Source organism: Spea bombifrons, chromosome 4 (assembly GCF_027358695.1).
Source record: "Spea bombifrons isolate aSpeBom1 chromosome 4, aSpeBom1.2.pri, whole genome shotgun sequence".
Classification (NCBI taxonomy): domain Eukaryota; kingdom Metazoa; phylum Chordata; class Amphibia; order Anura; family Pelobatidae; genus Spea; species Spea bombifrons.
In genome coordinates, this window is record NC_071090.1 from 75,951,941 (window position 1) to 75,969,311 (window position 17,371).

At 38.4% G+C, this 17,371-nt stretch overlaps 1 protein-coding gene across 1 annotated transcript; it reads right to left on the bottom strand.

Annotated features, from left to right (window-relative positions):
- Positions 1–1,109: 1,109 nt before the first annotated feature.
- Positions 1,110–7,158, bottom strand: LOC128492264 (uncharacterized). Its single transcript, XM_053464759.1, has 8 exons — positions 7,122–7,158; positions 6,878–6,981; positions 6,059–6,201; positions 5,500–5,682; positions 4,659–4,841; positions 3,435–3,594; positions 2,583–2,703; positions 1,110–1,358 (listed from the first exon to the last, which is right to left on the bottom strand). Exons 1-8 carry the CDS (start codon positions 7,127–7,129, stop codon positions 1,253–1,255), a joined length of 1,008 nt encoding a protein of 335 aa, XP_053320734.1. The 5' UTR covers positions 7,130–7,158; the 3' UTR covers positions 1,110–1,252.
- Positions 7,159–17,371: the final 10,213 nt, after the last annotated feature.

The window sequence follows — 17,371 nt, forward strand, 5'->3', positions numbered from 1 at the left end:
CTGGGTAGGTGCATGCAAATAAGGTTAACAATTATCTCCTTTAAATAAGATTACACAAAAAGGGAGTTTATGTCACATTCCCTGTGAAAAGGATCAACCCCAGAAGAAGCTCATTGAGGTCATGACTAAGAATTATATAGGTTCTATTCATATATCAGACTTCAGTTCTGGAGTACCAAGAGAGTGGTACGTTCCTAAGAAAAAAACAATGTGAGTCCTGGGTGAGTCAGGAAGGTAATTTTCTTGGGCGTTAACCTTTCTTATAATAGGCTGTTAAGTTCATTCTGCAGGTTTGGTGTGTAGTTTTTACACTAAAATGAACATTCGTTGCTGTCTGCAGCCACCTGCAACATCTTGACTTTCTGTTCATGTGTCTACTGAGCCAAAATGTGGGGAGCAGTCATAGCTGACCCTTGCAGCCGTTAGTTACCCTCTTCACGTTTTGTTGAAGGTAATCTATATCACAACGAAATTGTTTTGATGTTGGACATAAATACAGTATATGATCTAGTTTACCCTCTTTGATAACCCTATAGTCCAACATTGGCCTTCCTTGTTTTGTAGATGAGTAATGTAGAACAAGGCTATGGCTCAGTTTGTGAGCCAGTTTGGGTGGTTTGTGGTGGTAAAGTGAAAGTGTGCATATTGCATTTTGTTAAAACTGATGTGGTAGAGCTGGCAGGCACTTAAAGGAGGTCAAATGTGCAGGCTTTGGGGAGACATTTCTGGTATCGTTTACTAGTCTGCATAGTTTTGTTTCCTAAAGGGTGAGTCCAGTAGGAGACGTTTCAGCGTTGATCTGCTCGCTATTCTACTTTTACGGCTTGTGGGCAATATCAGACTTGGGTTTAATTTTAGGAGTGATAACGTGTGGATCCTCATTTTAGGTATTAAATAATGCTTATGACTGAAAATAACTTTCTAGTATTAAACAGGGTTTATAAGTGAGATACAATGTTTGACATGGACTAAATTGGAACATTCTAGATGTTAGATTTTACAATACATATATATGACTTAAAATCATACTTATAGGTGTGATTATAATATGATAAAGCTATAAACCATTATAGAATAAAACCAGATGGAGTGCTCCATCATACAACCAATTAGAAGAACAGAAAAACGTGAATTCTTTTAATTATTAACCGAAATATGCTGCAATAATATTTATATATACACATACAGGTTGTGTAGGGTAAAACTGCAAAGCATTAAAAGATTTGTTGCAATATAAAATTAATTCATTTCTTCAGTGGAATGTGAAATCCAGAGAAGCTGCTTCTTCAGCTATATTGCACATGTTAACATTTCGCTTCACTTTTCCAAAACCGTCTTCTCCCCATTCCTTGCCCCAACTATATAAAAAAATACAAACATTTAGAATAACATGTAATGAAAAAGCAAGTCTCGTATATTTGGACACACATATTAGGACATGAATGATATGAGGGAAAATATATTCAAATCTCCAGGACAGATTTCACACAGGTATATGTACTATTGTCCCAGGGGATCTAAATCATTTCATTTGTGCTCATGTATGACATCATACAAGTGATCAGCAGCATCCTACTGGCCACTTTCCTCATGCTCAAAATGATTATTTAGACAAGCCCTAATATTGCTATATAGTAACACCAGGAATCAGTCAAAATAATGTACGTACAGGAAAGAGCTGGCAACTTTCAGCTCAAAGGGCAAGCAAAGCCAAGTGACCCAATAATAAAGCAGCCTAGAACACAACTGACAGAGAACATGCACCATGTGCACTTTTGAGTTTTGTCCAGAAAAAATATTTATAACAAAAGCAAGGTGCAGAAAAAGGATCCTGGCATCACAGAATGGAAGACTTTACTTTATTAGACATCCTGGTGGCTATATATAAAATTGCTAACACATCAAGTAGTTGTCCCTTGCCAGCCTTCCTCTAATAGTGTGTGTGCGTGTGTATGTGTGTGTGTATATATATTTATATTCACATACACAATATGTTTATATATGTATTGTGATTGTCTGGCAATTACTGCACTATATATACACTATATGGACAAAAGGATTGGGACACCTGACCATCACACTAGCAGGGACCTGTATGACATTGCATTCTAAATATATAGACATTAATATTTAGTTGCCCCCCCCTTTGCAGCTATAACAGCTTCCCCTCCTCTGGCAAGGCTTTTCACAATATTTTGTGGTGTTTCTGCCCATTCACCCAGTAGAGCATGAACAACCCAACTGAAATCAATAGGAGCACCCGCTGCACATGCAAAATGGGGTCTGAGCAGACCCATATCAGACTGGTGGTGGGTATATCATGTGCAGGGAGATGTGTTTGGTTGAACACATCTCCTGTACAGTCAAAATCTGGGAGGCAGGGGAAGGAACAAATGGATATAGGGGATTCTGTGGAATGCCCCTATGCATATGCAAAAGGCAAACCTTGAAAATGCAAAGGGACAAATCAGCTATTATATGCATTAAAGTGCATATGACGGCTGGAGTGTGCCTTTAAAAACTAACATATAAAAACGGATTTAATGAATATGATATAAAGAAAGTTACAGATCATAACACACCTGTTCTTTATGATCCAATATTCCTGCTCTTCTTCATCATCATCCTTACTCTTTTCAGTCCCATAGCCCACAATAATTATTGCATGATTTGCCTCTTCAGCACATTCTCCATCAAATATACCTAGTGTTAAAGAAAATGTGTCAGTGATGTTCAGAACAATTAACAGTGTATTGCCATTTAATATGAAAAACATCTAAAAGAGAAATTGTGGTAGTTACACTACTACATACTTGCTGTGTGTTAAACTCTGGCTTTATGTGATAAAATATACTTGTCATCTAGAATGAAGGGGCTAAAAAGACTTTTGGTTTCTATGTCTGATCTAAAAAAAGGTCTCCTTGTTTTAGTCCCTGTAGACTTGTAGGAATATAGACCTGAAAAACCCAGGAGAAACACACTGCATTGAATTTCCCAAGTCACTTTACTTTCATCTTCAAGTATTTTGAACAACCTATCAAGTTTTAAAATACTTGCTGGAAGGATCATTTTTCAAAGTCTGTAATTTTATTCTGCACTGAGGCAGTTTAGTCCTAAATTCAGAGACTCCAAATAAATGAAAGTAGCTTTAATCACAAAGTGACTGGATGGTCTGACTAGAGTGTTAGTGGTTTAGATGTAGTATAAGGAAGTTTTATTATACTGAGAGTATGGTAGGTAGGAAGGAAATGTATTTTAAACATATATGGGATATGTACCTGGCTGTCCCAAATAGACTAGACCAAGGACTGATTAAGGTTTGGTCTTTACATCAGCAAAAAGAGACAGACTATATGGGCCAAATGGTTCTTATTTGCAGCCACCTTGTATGCTTCTATGATATACGGCATTCACTCTTGTCCAATGTAAATTACCTTCCTTATATAACATAAAGTCATCACTAGCTGCGATTCCGATGGTAATAGGTCCATTAAATGCCACCGATGCTGCCATGTTATCTTCTCCAGGCAGAGTATAGTATTTTGTCACATTCAAACGTATTGCTTTATCGTCGTTAAAAGAGCAAGCATATTTCTGATCCAAGAAAGAAAATGTTGAATGATGTCTATTATATTTTTTTTTGTTTTTTTTCCAAACACAAACAACATTAAATAATATTGACATTATTTTATGTCAATATAATTTTTTCAATTATAAACTATTAAAAAGATTTATAAAATATTGCCTATTAATATAGTAATTTAAAGAAAACAAACAGATTAATTGACATACTATATCAATATCAACATCTTGAAAGGAGCTCTTGGGGCAACATATTATTTGTGCATATTGTTTGAATCCTAAGTTTAGCAATATGGTTAATTGTAAGCAAAATTGAGGTTTCATTTGTTGATCCAGTAATTCTATCAGCTGTTCTAGTCGTACTCCATTTCCATTAAGAACTGTTATGCCCACAGTTTATTTTAGAAACTCCCAGGTGCACCTATCAAAGGCAGTTTTGGCATCTATATTCTGCTTTTTATTACTTGCTAACCTGTCTAGTAAGAAATGTCTTCCACAGAATTAAATCAGTTCTGGAGTAGGTACAACGAGACTTTGAAAAACAGTAAAAATCTTTCTCTGACTGATTGTATATATATGCCATATGTCCTATAATGCATAATTCTCCAACAACTCCCGAAATCGTCTAGCTATGTTGTAAATATTCCTGTCACTATCTTCTCGTTCTCTAGATTTCTTATCCAAATCTGTGTAAAAAAACACAATTAAAATTGCCCATAAGGAGTAATATACCCTGTTTCCTTTTTTTGGTAATGTTTTGGTTATAAATCTAACAAACTCCCCATAGGCCAGGGGGTGCTATCCTTCAACAGCATGCCTAGCAAAAGTTTAAGAAATGATAAATAGTACATTTTGTCCTAATGGAGTCCCATTTTGTTTCTCAGCTTAAGAAATGTTATTTCAGATGTCCCCAAACTATGAACTGACACATTTGTTTTATGTGTAATTAACATAGAGGCCATGTGAAGTTTCTTTTCAAAGTTTGAAATTAAAAATCATTGAACAACATGTGTGTGAGGAACCCACCGCTTAAAAAAAGAGGTTCGCTTGACAGAGAAGATGATCCAGAATCCTACCTTTTCTAAATATTCATAGTCTTTATTCCTCATAATTCCATGTTGGGTAACGTATGCCAAAGCATCGACCGGGAATCCACCACAACAACCATCATTTTTTTCATCGCAATCCACAAGCTGCTGTTCACTTAGCAAAGGAAGTTCATTATTCTGAATACAGTAATGTGATTCAACCACACCCACCTTAAAAAACAAAACAAAAAAACTTGCTATAAGTAAATCTGATGGACTCTTTGACTCCCAGGAAGGTCAAGCAACATTCACTCATCCCTACTCCCAACCTCCTTTCACATATTCCCAATAAACATGGGAACCATAGTAATAATAATGCTGGGAAGCTGGGGTCAATAGAGTACAAAATGCCTTTGTACTCTTTTTGCAAAAATATATTTGTTTTCTTAATTAACTATAACTTTTGTATAATTGTTATAAAATATAGGATTTCAGATTCCTGCAAATTGTGGCAAGGCCCATATATTTAATAGATTTCAGTTTCTTTAGAAGTGGGAGAAGCTTATTGAGGAGGCTCATACAAACCATGAAAAAAGGAAATTAAGATAGATGCTTCCATCATATACACATAAGGTGGGTTTTCTAATACATATATTTTGCTACAAAACATAAATATTTTCATTTAAAACACTGTTACATACCTTATAAACTGCATAATGTTCACTATTTAACGAGTAACAAAATGGACTTACTTTACCCTAGCGCATGTTTTAACAAATTATATTAGAAATGCTAAAGTCTCTAACTTTAAAAAATAATTTGTACAATATAAATATGATATATCCCATAGCAAAATTCAGAAACCGTCATGAAAAGAAATATATTTTACCGTTGCAAATGCCCAGCAAGAGCCACAATAGGACCCTTGATCTTTTGCTGGTGTCACACAGTTTGATTTCCTCCAGTCAACCTCCTCTGGAATATTAGTATTCCTTACATAACTTTGTGCAGGAATATTCCTTATTGTTGATTTTCTGTTGTTCTTAAAGCAACTCTTTAAATTCCGTGTGGTCTGAAACAGTACAAATTGGTAATATACATTTCATGGGTCTTTTATGTCTTTCAGGTTAATATGTAGACAAACATGAAGCTGTACAAAGGAGATTGTAGTGTATATGGGTACAGTATCTAAAATCCCAAATGTGTTTTCTAAATATATTTTCTAAATACATTGAGACTATGGGGAGATTGATGCAATAATTCCCAGTGTAAGTAGCATGAATGATATTATGCATAAACATGACATCATGACATAATTCAAAACGTCACCAACCTGGCATGTTGCGTGGTATGTTTTTAACATTTTTAATGTTATTTTTCAATATCCATGCATTGTAATCACCTATAAAATATGTGTATATTTCTATAACAGACATTTGTTAATTTACCATATCTGCAAAATGGTTCATTTCCATTCTGTAACTTTTGAGACCTTGGTCTGCAAGCTTGTTATGTTGCTGCACTTTTTCCCAGGTAGCTTCCCATGCATTCCTCCGTAATAATTCCTGGTTGTAATTGGGGTATTTTTTTCCTAAGGTAGAATGCATTTGTTATGATAATTATCATTACATTTGTCAAGGTATATTTCAGTAATGTGTACTGTGCAATATTGGCAAATACAACTTGTGTGCTATACATTACATCTCTCTTTCTGTCTCTCTCTCTCTTTATATATTCTTTCTTAAACAAAGAATAGTCCTATATTGATGCCGTTAAACATTTATAAAGAAAATATTATTAGTATAACTCTGTAGATCCAGGTTTCAACATGTTTCTGGCATTTCTACTAAACTTTGGCTTCCCTGACATAACTCTACAAGTATATTTAATTTTTACATAGACCATACGTATTGTCCCTTAGTCATCGGGTATATCATTGAGAAGTTACCACTGTTATCTGAATCATCTGTGTTTTAAATGCCATAATACCGGCCCATATATGTCATTATACTATAGATTTTCAGGGAACAGATCATTTTTTGTGAAGCAAAATCATTTAAAGCAAGAGAAGTGAAACAAGAGAAGTGGAATAATGAATTCAGTACCTAGTAACCTTAACAGTTTTGATCCTACAAAAAAGATAGTAGTTGGTTTGCAAAATTAGACAAAGAGTTCAGATTAATAAAGGAAGAATATCAAAGAAGGTGAAAATCAATAACAAATCTGAAAAATAAATACATGCAGAGTGTATGGATGAAGGCATATACCATATTTAGTTTTCCATGCATTCCACTCTTGATCAAGGAAATGAGCAGCGGAGGCACAAATGATGATCACAGAAAAAGTTAACAGATGTTTGTCGAAATGCATCCTAAAAGACAATAAGACATATTTTCTATAAATAATTCCATAATTTAAAATGAAAAGTCATAAGTATGTACATTTAATTTTCTGATATTTTGGTGTAAGATATTTGTAACCCATATAGGGAGAAAAAAAAATAAAATTTACCTGAACATTGTGGTTTCTAGATTGTCTTCAGTTCCTACTGAATAAGGAGATCTCTGCTTATGTCTTTTTATACGCCTTTCTTTGTCATTAGAGCTGTTATCTAAGCCACAATACTTCAATTTTAAAAAACACATAAGCAGGAGCTGTTGTAACCACAATGATAAGATCTATACTTAATTAAGAAAATAACAAAAAGAGCTGTGCCTGTCATACAGGTTACATTTTTATCAGTGTAAAAGTGAAAAATGCAAATTCATACAAAAACGAAATTAGTTTTGATGTGTGGCCCTCTGTGAACCACCATCTGAGATCAAGCACTAACACTGGGGTGTCCAAGTTTTTTCTGCAGTGGGCCACTTCATCAGAACTGTATACGTGCTCGGGCCGCACTTATTTTCCACTGTGAGAAAATATGGCCTTTAATAAAATATGCAGATTAAAATTTTCCTCTCACTGATTTCTGGGCCTAGAAAGGTTTGTGACTACAAATTCAGGATAATTAAAAATGAAATAGTTCTATTTATTCTAGGGATGCACCAAAATGAATATTCTGGACCAAAACATTCACTTAGCCAAAACCGAAAATGACCCCCACCTTTAAAAATAATAATAAAAACTCACATTTTTAATAAAAGTAGGTAACACACCACAATTGGACAAAAAAAATTAGCTAACAGCAATCACTGTCCCATCATGCCTAGGTTCCAGCACTTACATATCCAACCAGTAAATGCTAGAACCTTGGCATGATGGGACTGTGATTGCTGTTAGCAATCACACTCCTATCATGCCAAGTCAGCCAGTACATGCTGGTACAGGGTGGCTGTAAGTGATGTGCAGACCCCATATTGCTGGCAGCATCAATACACAAGGGGGGCAGCTAGCTAGGTTTCAGCATGTACTGGCTGACTTGGCATGATAGGAGTGTGATTGGTAACAGCAATCACAGTCCCATGATGCCTAGGTTCCAGCACTTACACATCCATGCTATCATACACACACTCATTCATTCATATACTCATTCATTCACAGATTCATTCCCTCAATCACGCATACTCATTCAAACACCTTCCCCACCCCCTTACCTGCACTGCAGCTCCTCGATGCCGTGCACAGACTTCAGCAGGGGGCGCGGGCCTCCCTCTGCGTTCTCTCGTACTGCACAGAGGAAGCAGGACTGAAGCAGAGTCATGTGATGTCACGTGAACTCTGCTGGGTTCCGCTTCCTCTTTGCAGTACGAAAGACCCTCCCACTGGTAAGTAGCAGGGCTCTTGTTGTAGCAGGGCTCGAGGTACGGCCCGCGTAAGATCGGTTGCCCTGGCTGCCGATCTTACGCGGGCCGCACCTCGAGGTCTCGGGGGCCGCATTTGGCCCGTGGGCCACATGTTGGACGCCCCTGCACTAACACATGGTTGTGTAATCAGGAACTAAGGTCTTAACACTTCACTATTACTTATTGATATCAGCTGTCCAACTCTAAGCAACATTATATTGCTGCTTGGGCACAGGTCACTTAATTTATGATATCTTTACTGTCTGTCAGTGGGAGGTTCCACCGACGTCAGTGGGAGTTCCCCCATGTAAAGAGAAAATGGGAATCCCGGACTAGATCCTGCAGACCTCTACGCCATACCTGGGAACTCTCCGCCGCTTCTCCAGTTCTCCGGGTCAACACCCAAATCCTCCATGTTGCAGGAGCAGGGTCCTGAAACGCCCCATTCCCTGCGAATTTCTCCTTTAAATGGGAGTGTTTCCCACAATGTCAGCGGGAATGCCCACTATGCCAGTGAGACCTGGCCGCGTCCTGCAAAGGGTAGGCTGTGGGTAACCGGCACAGTAAAATGCATACTTGCATGAAGCTCCAGGTTTCATTAGGTCTATGGAAAGACAAGCATATATAACAAAACACTAGTTGTATTTTAATAAAAACTTGGGGATGGTAGGGAAGTCTGTAGTAGACCTGTTTGGATTTGTACAAATTGCATATTGAAAGAAATTTGCTGATTTTGTCAATGTCTACACATCTTCTGAAAAGGAGGCCCCACCCACAAAACAGATGAAAATTAAGCAAAAAGCTACAAATTTCCGTCTACAGTTCACAGGCTTTTTTTACTCACACTCTCTGTATGTCCCCCTATCTTCTCTGTTGACCACTTCTACTTCCGTGTCTCGCAACGCTGCTTATTCATCTCCCACCAAAACTCCTCTCCAACTTATTGGAGGATCAGGAGAGGACGTCACTGGAAGCTTCTACATTTTGCCAGAAGATAACCTTGTGTAAACTTCTGCCAAAATGGCGGAGCTTTTGGTGACGTCCATTCTCATGATTTCTTTTTTTTGGCAGCCGGAAGAAGATGATGCGAGACACGGAAGCGGAGTATACCAGCACCATTGTCAAAGTTAGCAGATACAATAGTTACATAAGTTACATAACTACCCCCCCCGCGAGGTTATGTCTGTGGAGGTGCAGACCAAGAAAGAAGAGAGGAAAAAGAAGGAAAAGAAGATGCAGAACAAGAAGGTGAGAGACACAGAAGCAGAGCGGTGAGCAGAAGTGTTTGGCAGAGGAGGTATGGATACATTCAGAGAGCCTGGAAGAGTGAACCAAAATGAAAGAGTGAGATTCAGAGATTACGAGAGAGTAAATGTGGGCGATGGAGATTTTAAATGACCCACATTTTTCGTCCAAACCAAACGTGCAGGAAACGGAATTCGTTGTCTGAAATATAATGGGCCAAAAACTAACCAAAACTTGTGTCTGAATGGTTTTTGGACCATTTCCACCTGTCTAGTCTGTAGTATAGCAATATGCAAAAGATGGAAGCATAGGCTTGAAATAGATTCATCTGTTTATATTTACTAATGAATCACAATTATCCAATCACACCAGGAGCTATTTGATGATGATGAGAGTTAAGATTCAACAATAACTGAAAAGCTGCCCATGCACTAGGATAAGTAGATCCTGATCATACTTGAGTTAAGGGTTGAGATAAGGAAAGTGCGTTTTGGTGAGAAAGTACTTATCAAATTGATTGAAAGGACGGTCCACACCCTTGAGTAACTAACTTTTTTAGAATAACTAATCTTTTGGCACTGCTATTAGCTACCATTCTTGTTTTAACATTTGTAGCAGTAATATTAAATATCTATTAAAGTTTAACAATTTTAACAGAGTGTTAATCTTCCACAGAATAACACTCTGAAGGTATATGAAACATTAGATTCAATGTCACATGTGATGTGCTTTTCTGTAACATAAACAGTTTCAGATTGAAACAGGTAATGATAATATATCAGGTTCACCTAGGTTCATATGTTAGCTATATTGCCTCTTGGCTTTTTATTCATACATCCCTAGGAAAAAGTTGGTTCATACACCTGGCTTTATCCAATTAGCTTGTTATTTTCTTTTGTAAACCTGCCCATTTCCATGCCTGATTTGCTTGATTAGTCTGCTTCCAGTGAAGGTGATTTTGTGCTTATGCTCCGACAATCCTGCACTGTGGTACTCCTTGGCTCCTGTACCCTTGTGCTAACAGTATTGGGAGTTCTTACAGTTCCATTAGTTTGTGTTTGGCTCCGGCTCTCGTGTCCTGTACCCTTGTACATCTATATCATTTGTTCCTTTTGCTTCTGGAGTTCCCTTGGCTCTTGAGTACCTGTGTCGAAGATGTGAGTGGGATCTTTCCCTTTGTCCACTTTGCTGTCCAAGGTGCAATGTCCTGTTTCCGACCCTTTTTTTTAAAGTTTGTTCTACATGAGCCACCATCACATGCCATGTGACTGTACTCTAACTTTAAAGGGACATTCCAGCATCACATACACTTAAATGCAAATGGCAGCTCAGAAGTCCTATGTGTGTGGTCTCTTCCATGCAAATGCATGGGGGGATTCTGTACAATCACCTTCATGCATGCCCCCCTTTTGTCCACCCTTCAGCTATTTTCTACGCAGGAGATGTTTTATTTTTTAGCCTCTTATTTTGTGAGGCTGTCTGGCACAATAAACTCCCCCTTTAACATGTTTACAGTTCATACTTTAGAACTACCAGTTAATTGCTTCCTATGTCTCCTGCCTCAATTTCTTGAAAAATGTTAACAGATTTATTTAGCCAATCATTGTTAACAGTAGTCCTAGAAGATTGGAAATTAGCACATTTTGTGCGCATTCACAAGAAGTGTTGAGCCAGGCAACCAGGCAACTGGGTTTACTTCAGGGAGATCATGTCATACTAATCTTACTGATGTTTCTGATTGGGTGACTAAAATAATAGATCAAGGTGATGCAGAAGAGATTGTGTATCTAGATTTCAGTAAGGCTTTTGACACTGTCCCGCATAGAAGACGTATCAATAAATTGCAATCTCTGAGTTATATTATTGAATGGCACTGAGGCTGAGGGTTGTAGTCCATAGAGTATATTTGGAGCATGCTCTTGTTGTCAAGGATCTGTACTTGGACCCATTCTCTTTAATATTTTTATTATTGATATAGCAGAAGGTCTTGATAGTAAGGTGTGTCTTTTTGCTGATGACACAATGATTTGCAACAGGGTTAATGTCTCTGGAGGGATAAGCCAAATGACAAATTATTTAGGTAAATTAGAAAAATGGTCTGAGCTGTAAAGCAGCAGGAAATGATAGTAGAGTACTTGGTTTTGCATAGGAAGAGGTATTAGCAGTAGAAAGAGGGAAGTGCTTATGCTGTTGTACATAGCACACGTGAGACCTCACTTGGAGTATTATACACAGTACTGGAGACCATTTTTCCAGAAAAAGAAAAACGTTTTTTTTTTCCCCAATCATGTTTTTATTTTCCTGGCACCAAGGTGTTGTCGACCGTTGCCATACACTAACATGCATTTATCCACTCTAACACCATACAGTAACAGGCACACGCTAACAACTTATGCTCTTGTACTCACATGCCAACACCATACACTGATAACACACTCTAACACTATATGCTGACATACGCACTCATCCTAATGCCATACTGTAACATAAATAACACCAAACACACTAGCACCACACTCTTATACACATACACACACACACACTGGCTAAAACTATACATATATAAAATTACACACACTCACACTATGGACACATACACACTGAATCTGGTACTACAATAGAGTAGACATACTGACCCTGGCACTATACATTTATACACACTGGCTTTCGCACTATTCATATACACACTGACTCTGACACAACAGTATATACATTTCAGTATACACATGTTCCAATTGCCAGTTTTGGGCAGTGACTGTGGCCTGCATTCTTGTTATCCGTTCTAAAGATTTTTTTATGTTTTTATCTTTTAAGTCATGCTTCCTGACACAGATCTCCTAAATTCTGGTCATCTAAACGGTTTGACCAATAATCTCATTTGACATGTTTTCATGTAACTATTTCAGGCTTATATCATTTTAGTTATGAGCTATAACATTGTGAGGACTTTAACCTCATATGTATTGTCAGGTTTTAACTGAACACAAATAGTCTCCAGATGGCATGACAAAATTCATGTGTATAAGGAAAAAAGCTCTCCCAACCCTACTTTGCCTATGTAATTTCCTCCGAAGTTACTAAATCAACCGATTAACCAAATGTTTTTGGTAATTAGGTTCAATGTCACTAGACATACACAGGCATTATTACTGCTAGACCTGTGGAATCTTAACATCAAGATCTCAAAAAGCAGATCTAAAGAACAGATGAGAAAGTCATTGACATCTATCAGTCTAAAGAAGCCATTTCTAAGGCTCTGGCACCCCAGCGAGCCATTATCTACAAATTTACAGATGTAAAAGGTAAAAGACTCATTGCAGGTTTCATTGCAGTTGTTGATGCCAAGGGTGGCACAACCAGTTATTAGGTTTAGGGGGAATACATTTTTCACATGGATGCGAATTTTCCTTCAATAAATGGTTATATAAAAGCTGCATTTTGTGTTTACTCAAAGCTACTGATATTCACAATACCTTTTTAAAAAAATAGCTTTTCCGGTACACAATTACTATACACAACTGTGTGCACAAATTTGCCCAAATAGATTACTGGTATATTTGTTTTTTTAACCATAGGAACATAGAATGTGTCAGCAGATAATAACTATTTGGCCCATATATGTGCTCAAGCAGAAAAACACATGAAAAGAGGGTCTATTCGGGAATAGGATCTTATTAAATAACATGAGCATTTGCACTGAAATTATATCAGTGTATAACAAAAATAAATGGAGTCACTCACTCATTCACTCTTTCATTCTCACAATCATTAATTCTCTCACTCATTCACACAAATCACATATTCATGAATGCATTTTCAAAAATCAGGCAATTCATCCACACATTAATTAATTCTCTCATTTATACTCAATTAATTCACAAGTTAGTTCATTCATTTTCTCACTCACTCACTCATTCACATAATTCACTAATGCATTAATTAGTAATTCTCTCACTCATTTACACAATTCACCCACACATTCATTATTCATTCTCTCACTCATTCTCACTCTTTATTTATTTCAATATTTTTAATATCACCCCTTCTCACTATCTATCCCCCTTCTCACTATCTACCCCCCCTTCCTTTTTAGTTCACTTACCCTGCTGAAGTCCTGCAGTGGGAGTGCGAGGCCTCATATTGCGGGGCTCAGCATGAAATGCTAGCACTGCGACCAAGATAGAGGCCTTGTGCTCCCAACGCTGCAATCAGGGCACCATCAAGGCGGGTGGCAGCAGGGGCATATGCCATAGGTTCGACATCGCTAACATAGTTCAAAATGCATTAAAACCCATGTTCATGGCATTTTGTTATATATGAATCAGCCCATCTCTTTCAATTAATACATGAGATGTCTCCTCTTACATCATGTGTGAGGTGTCTGGACATCATGGTTTTCTCATTTTAACCTCAGATATGTCCATTTAGATGTATAAACTGTCAGTTTTGGGCCCTGCATACATGTTATCCGTTATGATAATGTGTTGTTTTTATCTTTGAAGTCGTACTTCCTGACATAGATTTTCTAAATTCTGTTGTTTAACTGCTTGAGGTTTACATATTTTTATATATAATTAATGCATAATCCATCATTTTTGGAGGACTTTAGCCTTATGGGTTCTATCACATTTTAACTGACCACATGAATGAGGTAGAACCCAAGCCAGCATACCCCCCCCCTCTTTGAACCCTAAATAAAGGAGACCACACAAATACAAAGTTTAACAATTTTATTAAAGTTAGCTAATGGATAGATTTTGTCCACATAACTTTCAACTCAATATGTCACTTAATCAAGTAAACAACTACAATCTAAATATATAAATATGCAAATAACCGTAAACACTTTAACATTTAATAAACTTCATTAGCATTAGTTGGGATCTGAGCCAACCAATTGCATTTAACAAACAATAACACCAACATCAAATAACTTACCTGTAACACCACCACCTGCTGGCATAGGCGTATCAGTTATATCCCTGTCATGGCTACCGGCATCCTATTCATGGCAGCCTCCATCCAACAACCTGAATCATGAGGGCACTAACCCCATAAGTGATCTGCAATTAAGCCAGTGGCTTGTGCACCATGAGTCAAACCACATGCGTGGGTGGTTAACCATTGCAACATGCAAGCATAACCAACCTCTAGAGGATGTGACTACCTTGCATCTCACTGGCCTCCCACCACCTCAACCACTCTCTCCACGCTAGACTTGACATTGAGCTACCAAATATCCAGCCCCACATCCAAAAGGTGAACCCCATCTCACCTAAGTAGACCCAAATGATCCCCTTCCAACTCAGTATGCTTAACAATAACAGCTCACCTAAAAGCCATAAACCTGGAAATGGTCCTGGAAATGGCCCGCGTGAGAATAAGCCCCATGCCACCTCAAAAGGGGAACCGTCTCTGGCCAAGCAAACATGGTCTGGGTGTACGCAGACTAAAATTGCTGGAAGTCAGCCTTCATATTAGCAGTAAGGACCCAGATGGGAACATGCCCTAAATCATTACCCCCAACGTGTAGTAATAGGATCTGGGCATGGTGATACAGCTCCCTTGCCACTATATCCCAACTCATACCTCCAAAACCAAACCAAACCACAACCTACCCCAAACTCAGCACAGTAAAAGAAGATGTGGCCTGATCTAAAATCTAAATCTATTGTACTCCCATCTTTGCCAGAGACAATCCTGAACGAATCGTTCAAAGTCAGATACCGGTAAACCCATGTGACGGGACAGACCTGTATCCCGACTGGGTACTCCCGCCAAACGCTGCTTCCTCCTGCCGGGACACCAACAATTAACCCCTTCAGCGCCAGGCAGAACCAGCGTTGTATATAGAAGAGGGGACATCGCTGCACCGAAGCTGCATTGGCACTGTGGCTATCCGAAGCTTAGCTACACAGTGTGGCTATTGTCCTGAAAAGGACAATAAAGGATCATAGCAGCCCACCCCAAGCATCAGGCAACACTCATGTTGAGGTGAAAACAGGACTCCTTCATTAAAACCAAATACAGAGCTATATAGACACAGGTAAGAAAAGGGGCAAGGCAAATATCACATGATCTAATTACCATGTCAGGAAGGGAGTAATTAGATCAAATCCTGCAACACAATATCCGGGGGAAGGACAGGATGACATGAGACATAAATAATTACATTAATTGGGGACATAGACATGGAATCATGATAGACAAATAATTGACTTGAGACAGACAATGGCCAGGACATAGAGATAACAGGAGCTCACAGGATTAACAGCTACCTGTTGTGTAATTGATAATTATGTATGCAGCAGTGACACCTAGTCATACCTACAAGGGGTCTTAAGACAAGGGCTAACTCACACAATGACAGGGGAAACACTTCACACCTATGCAATCAACAATGCAAAGACAATCAGCCTTCTTCCTACAACAGGATGTCCAGCTGACATTACAGTTTTGAGACTCTGAGTAGTAAAACATGGGGAACATCCGCAGAAACTGTCCCCCTTTGTCCACACACAGAAGTCTCTACAAGGCCTGGGCCCATAGTTGATAGGGAGGAGAGTGGCTCTCAGGCCTCTCCAGGGGCCCCAGTGATGGAGGGTTCCATCACAACCTAAACCTGCTAAACAGTGGTGGAACACCGCTGTAAACTGATGCCTAGACAAGGGAGTTCCATCTCCATGGCCCAAGAGAGACCCCTGTACCCTAGGCCTGACATCTAGGAATGCCCTTCACTGTGGTAAGTTGGCACACCTGGCTCCCCGGCAAACCTTGCAGGACCACAAAGTGGTCCCCTACCAACCTGATCTGTTTTCGAATGAGGAACCTTTACCTTAATCAAATCCCCATCAACTGCCAAGTTAGAGAACTGGAGACCCCTATGAACCTCCCTGTTGGGGCTGACCAGCTCACTCACCCTAAAAGCCCCCATAGATGTATACAGGAAGTCTAACTCTCGGAACACTTTGTTACATGTACATTCTAGTCATCTGAAGCATCTGTTTAGGGGAATACCAAAATAACAGTTTATTTCATTAAAAAGGATATGTAGCACTGAGCAGCTGTATCAAAGAAAATTAGGAATGTCGTAGATAGATTTTTGGAGAGGGGTATTCCAAGAAGCTGATTTTGTCAGCAAAGCGAATAGTTGATCGCTTTAGCCATGAACAATTGCTTAAAACCAAGTGTAAAAATACTACCTATATTGCAGAATACAAAAGAATTTGTAATATAGTTAAATACTACTTAGCCGTGTTCTATGCTGACCCAGTCCTAGAACTAATTATGAGAACGGTCTGTAACTTTCCAGGATATTGGGTAACTGGTTGTCACCTAGAAGTTTTAAATCTTGGGGCAGGGTCAATTCTGCACCCTAGTTAAAGCCATTGGTAATTTTAACCCCTTAATGACAAAATGCATTGTTTCCAATGGGTTTAGGGACCGCCCATTGTCTTTAAGGGTTAAATGATCTGCAAGTGCTGTAAATATAGTGATAACTAAATATTTTATGTGAGCAACTACAGGAATGCAATGAGTTGAAAACCTATGCCGAATGTAATATGGATAATGTAGTATATTTGGTTACTTGTGATATCTGTCACATTCAATATGTGGGTCGGACGAGCCTTCCATTTAAGCGTAGAATACGGGAACAGCTTAGGTCCATCATTCATAGAGATCCTAAATCCCTGATGGGTAAACACATTCAGTCTCAAACAGAGTGTGTGA

Coding starts and splice junctions, on each gene's coding strand:
- LOC128492264 (XM_053464759.1), bottom strand. Junction 3,595..4,658: donor ACTATGAATATTTAGAAAAG/GTAGGATTCTGG, acceptor TTCTTGGATCAG/AAATATGCTTGCTCTTTTAA. Junction 2,704..3,434: donor CTTTATGTTATATAAGGAAG/GTAATTTACATT, acceptor CTTTAACACTAG/GTATATTTGATGGAGAATGT.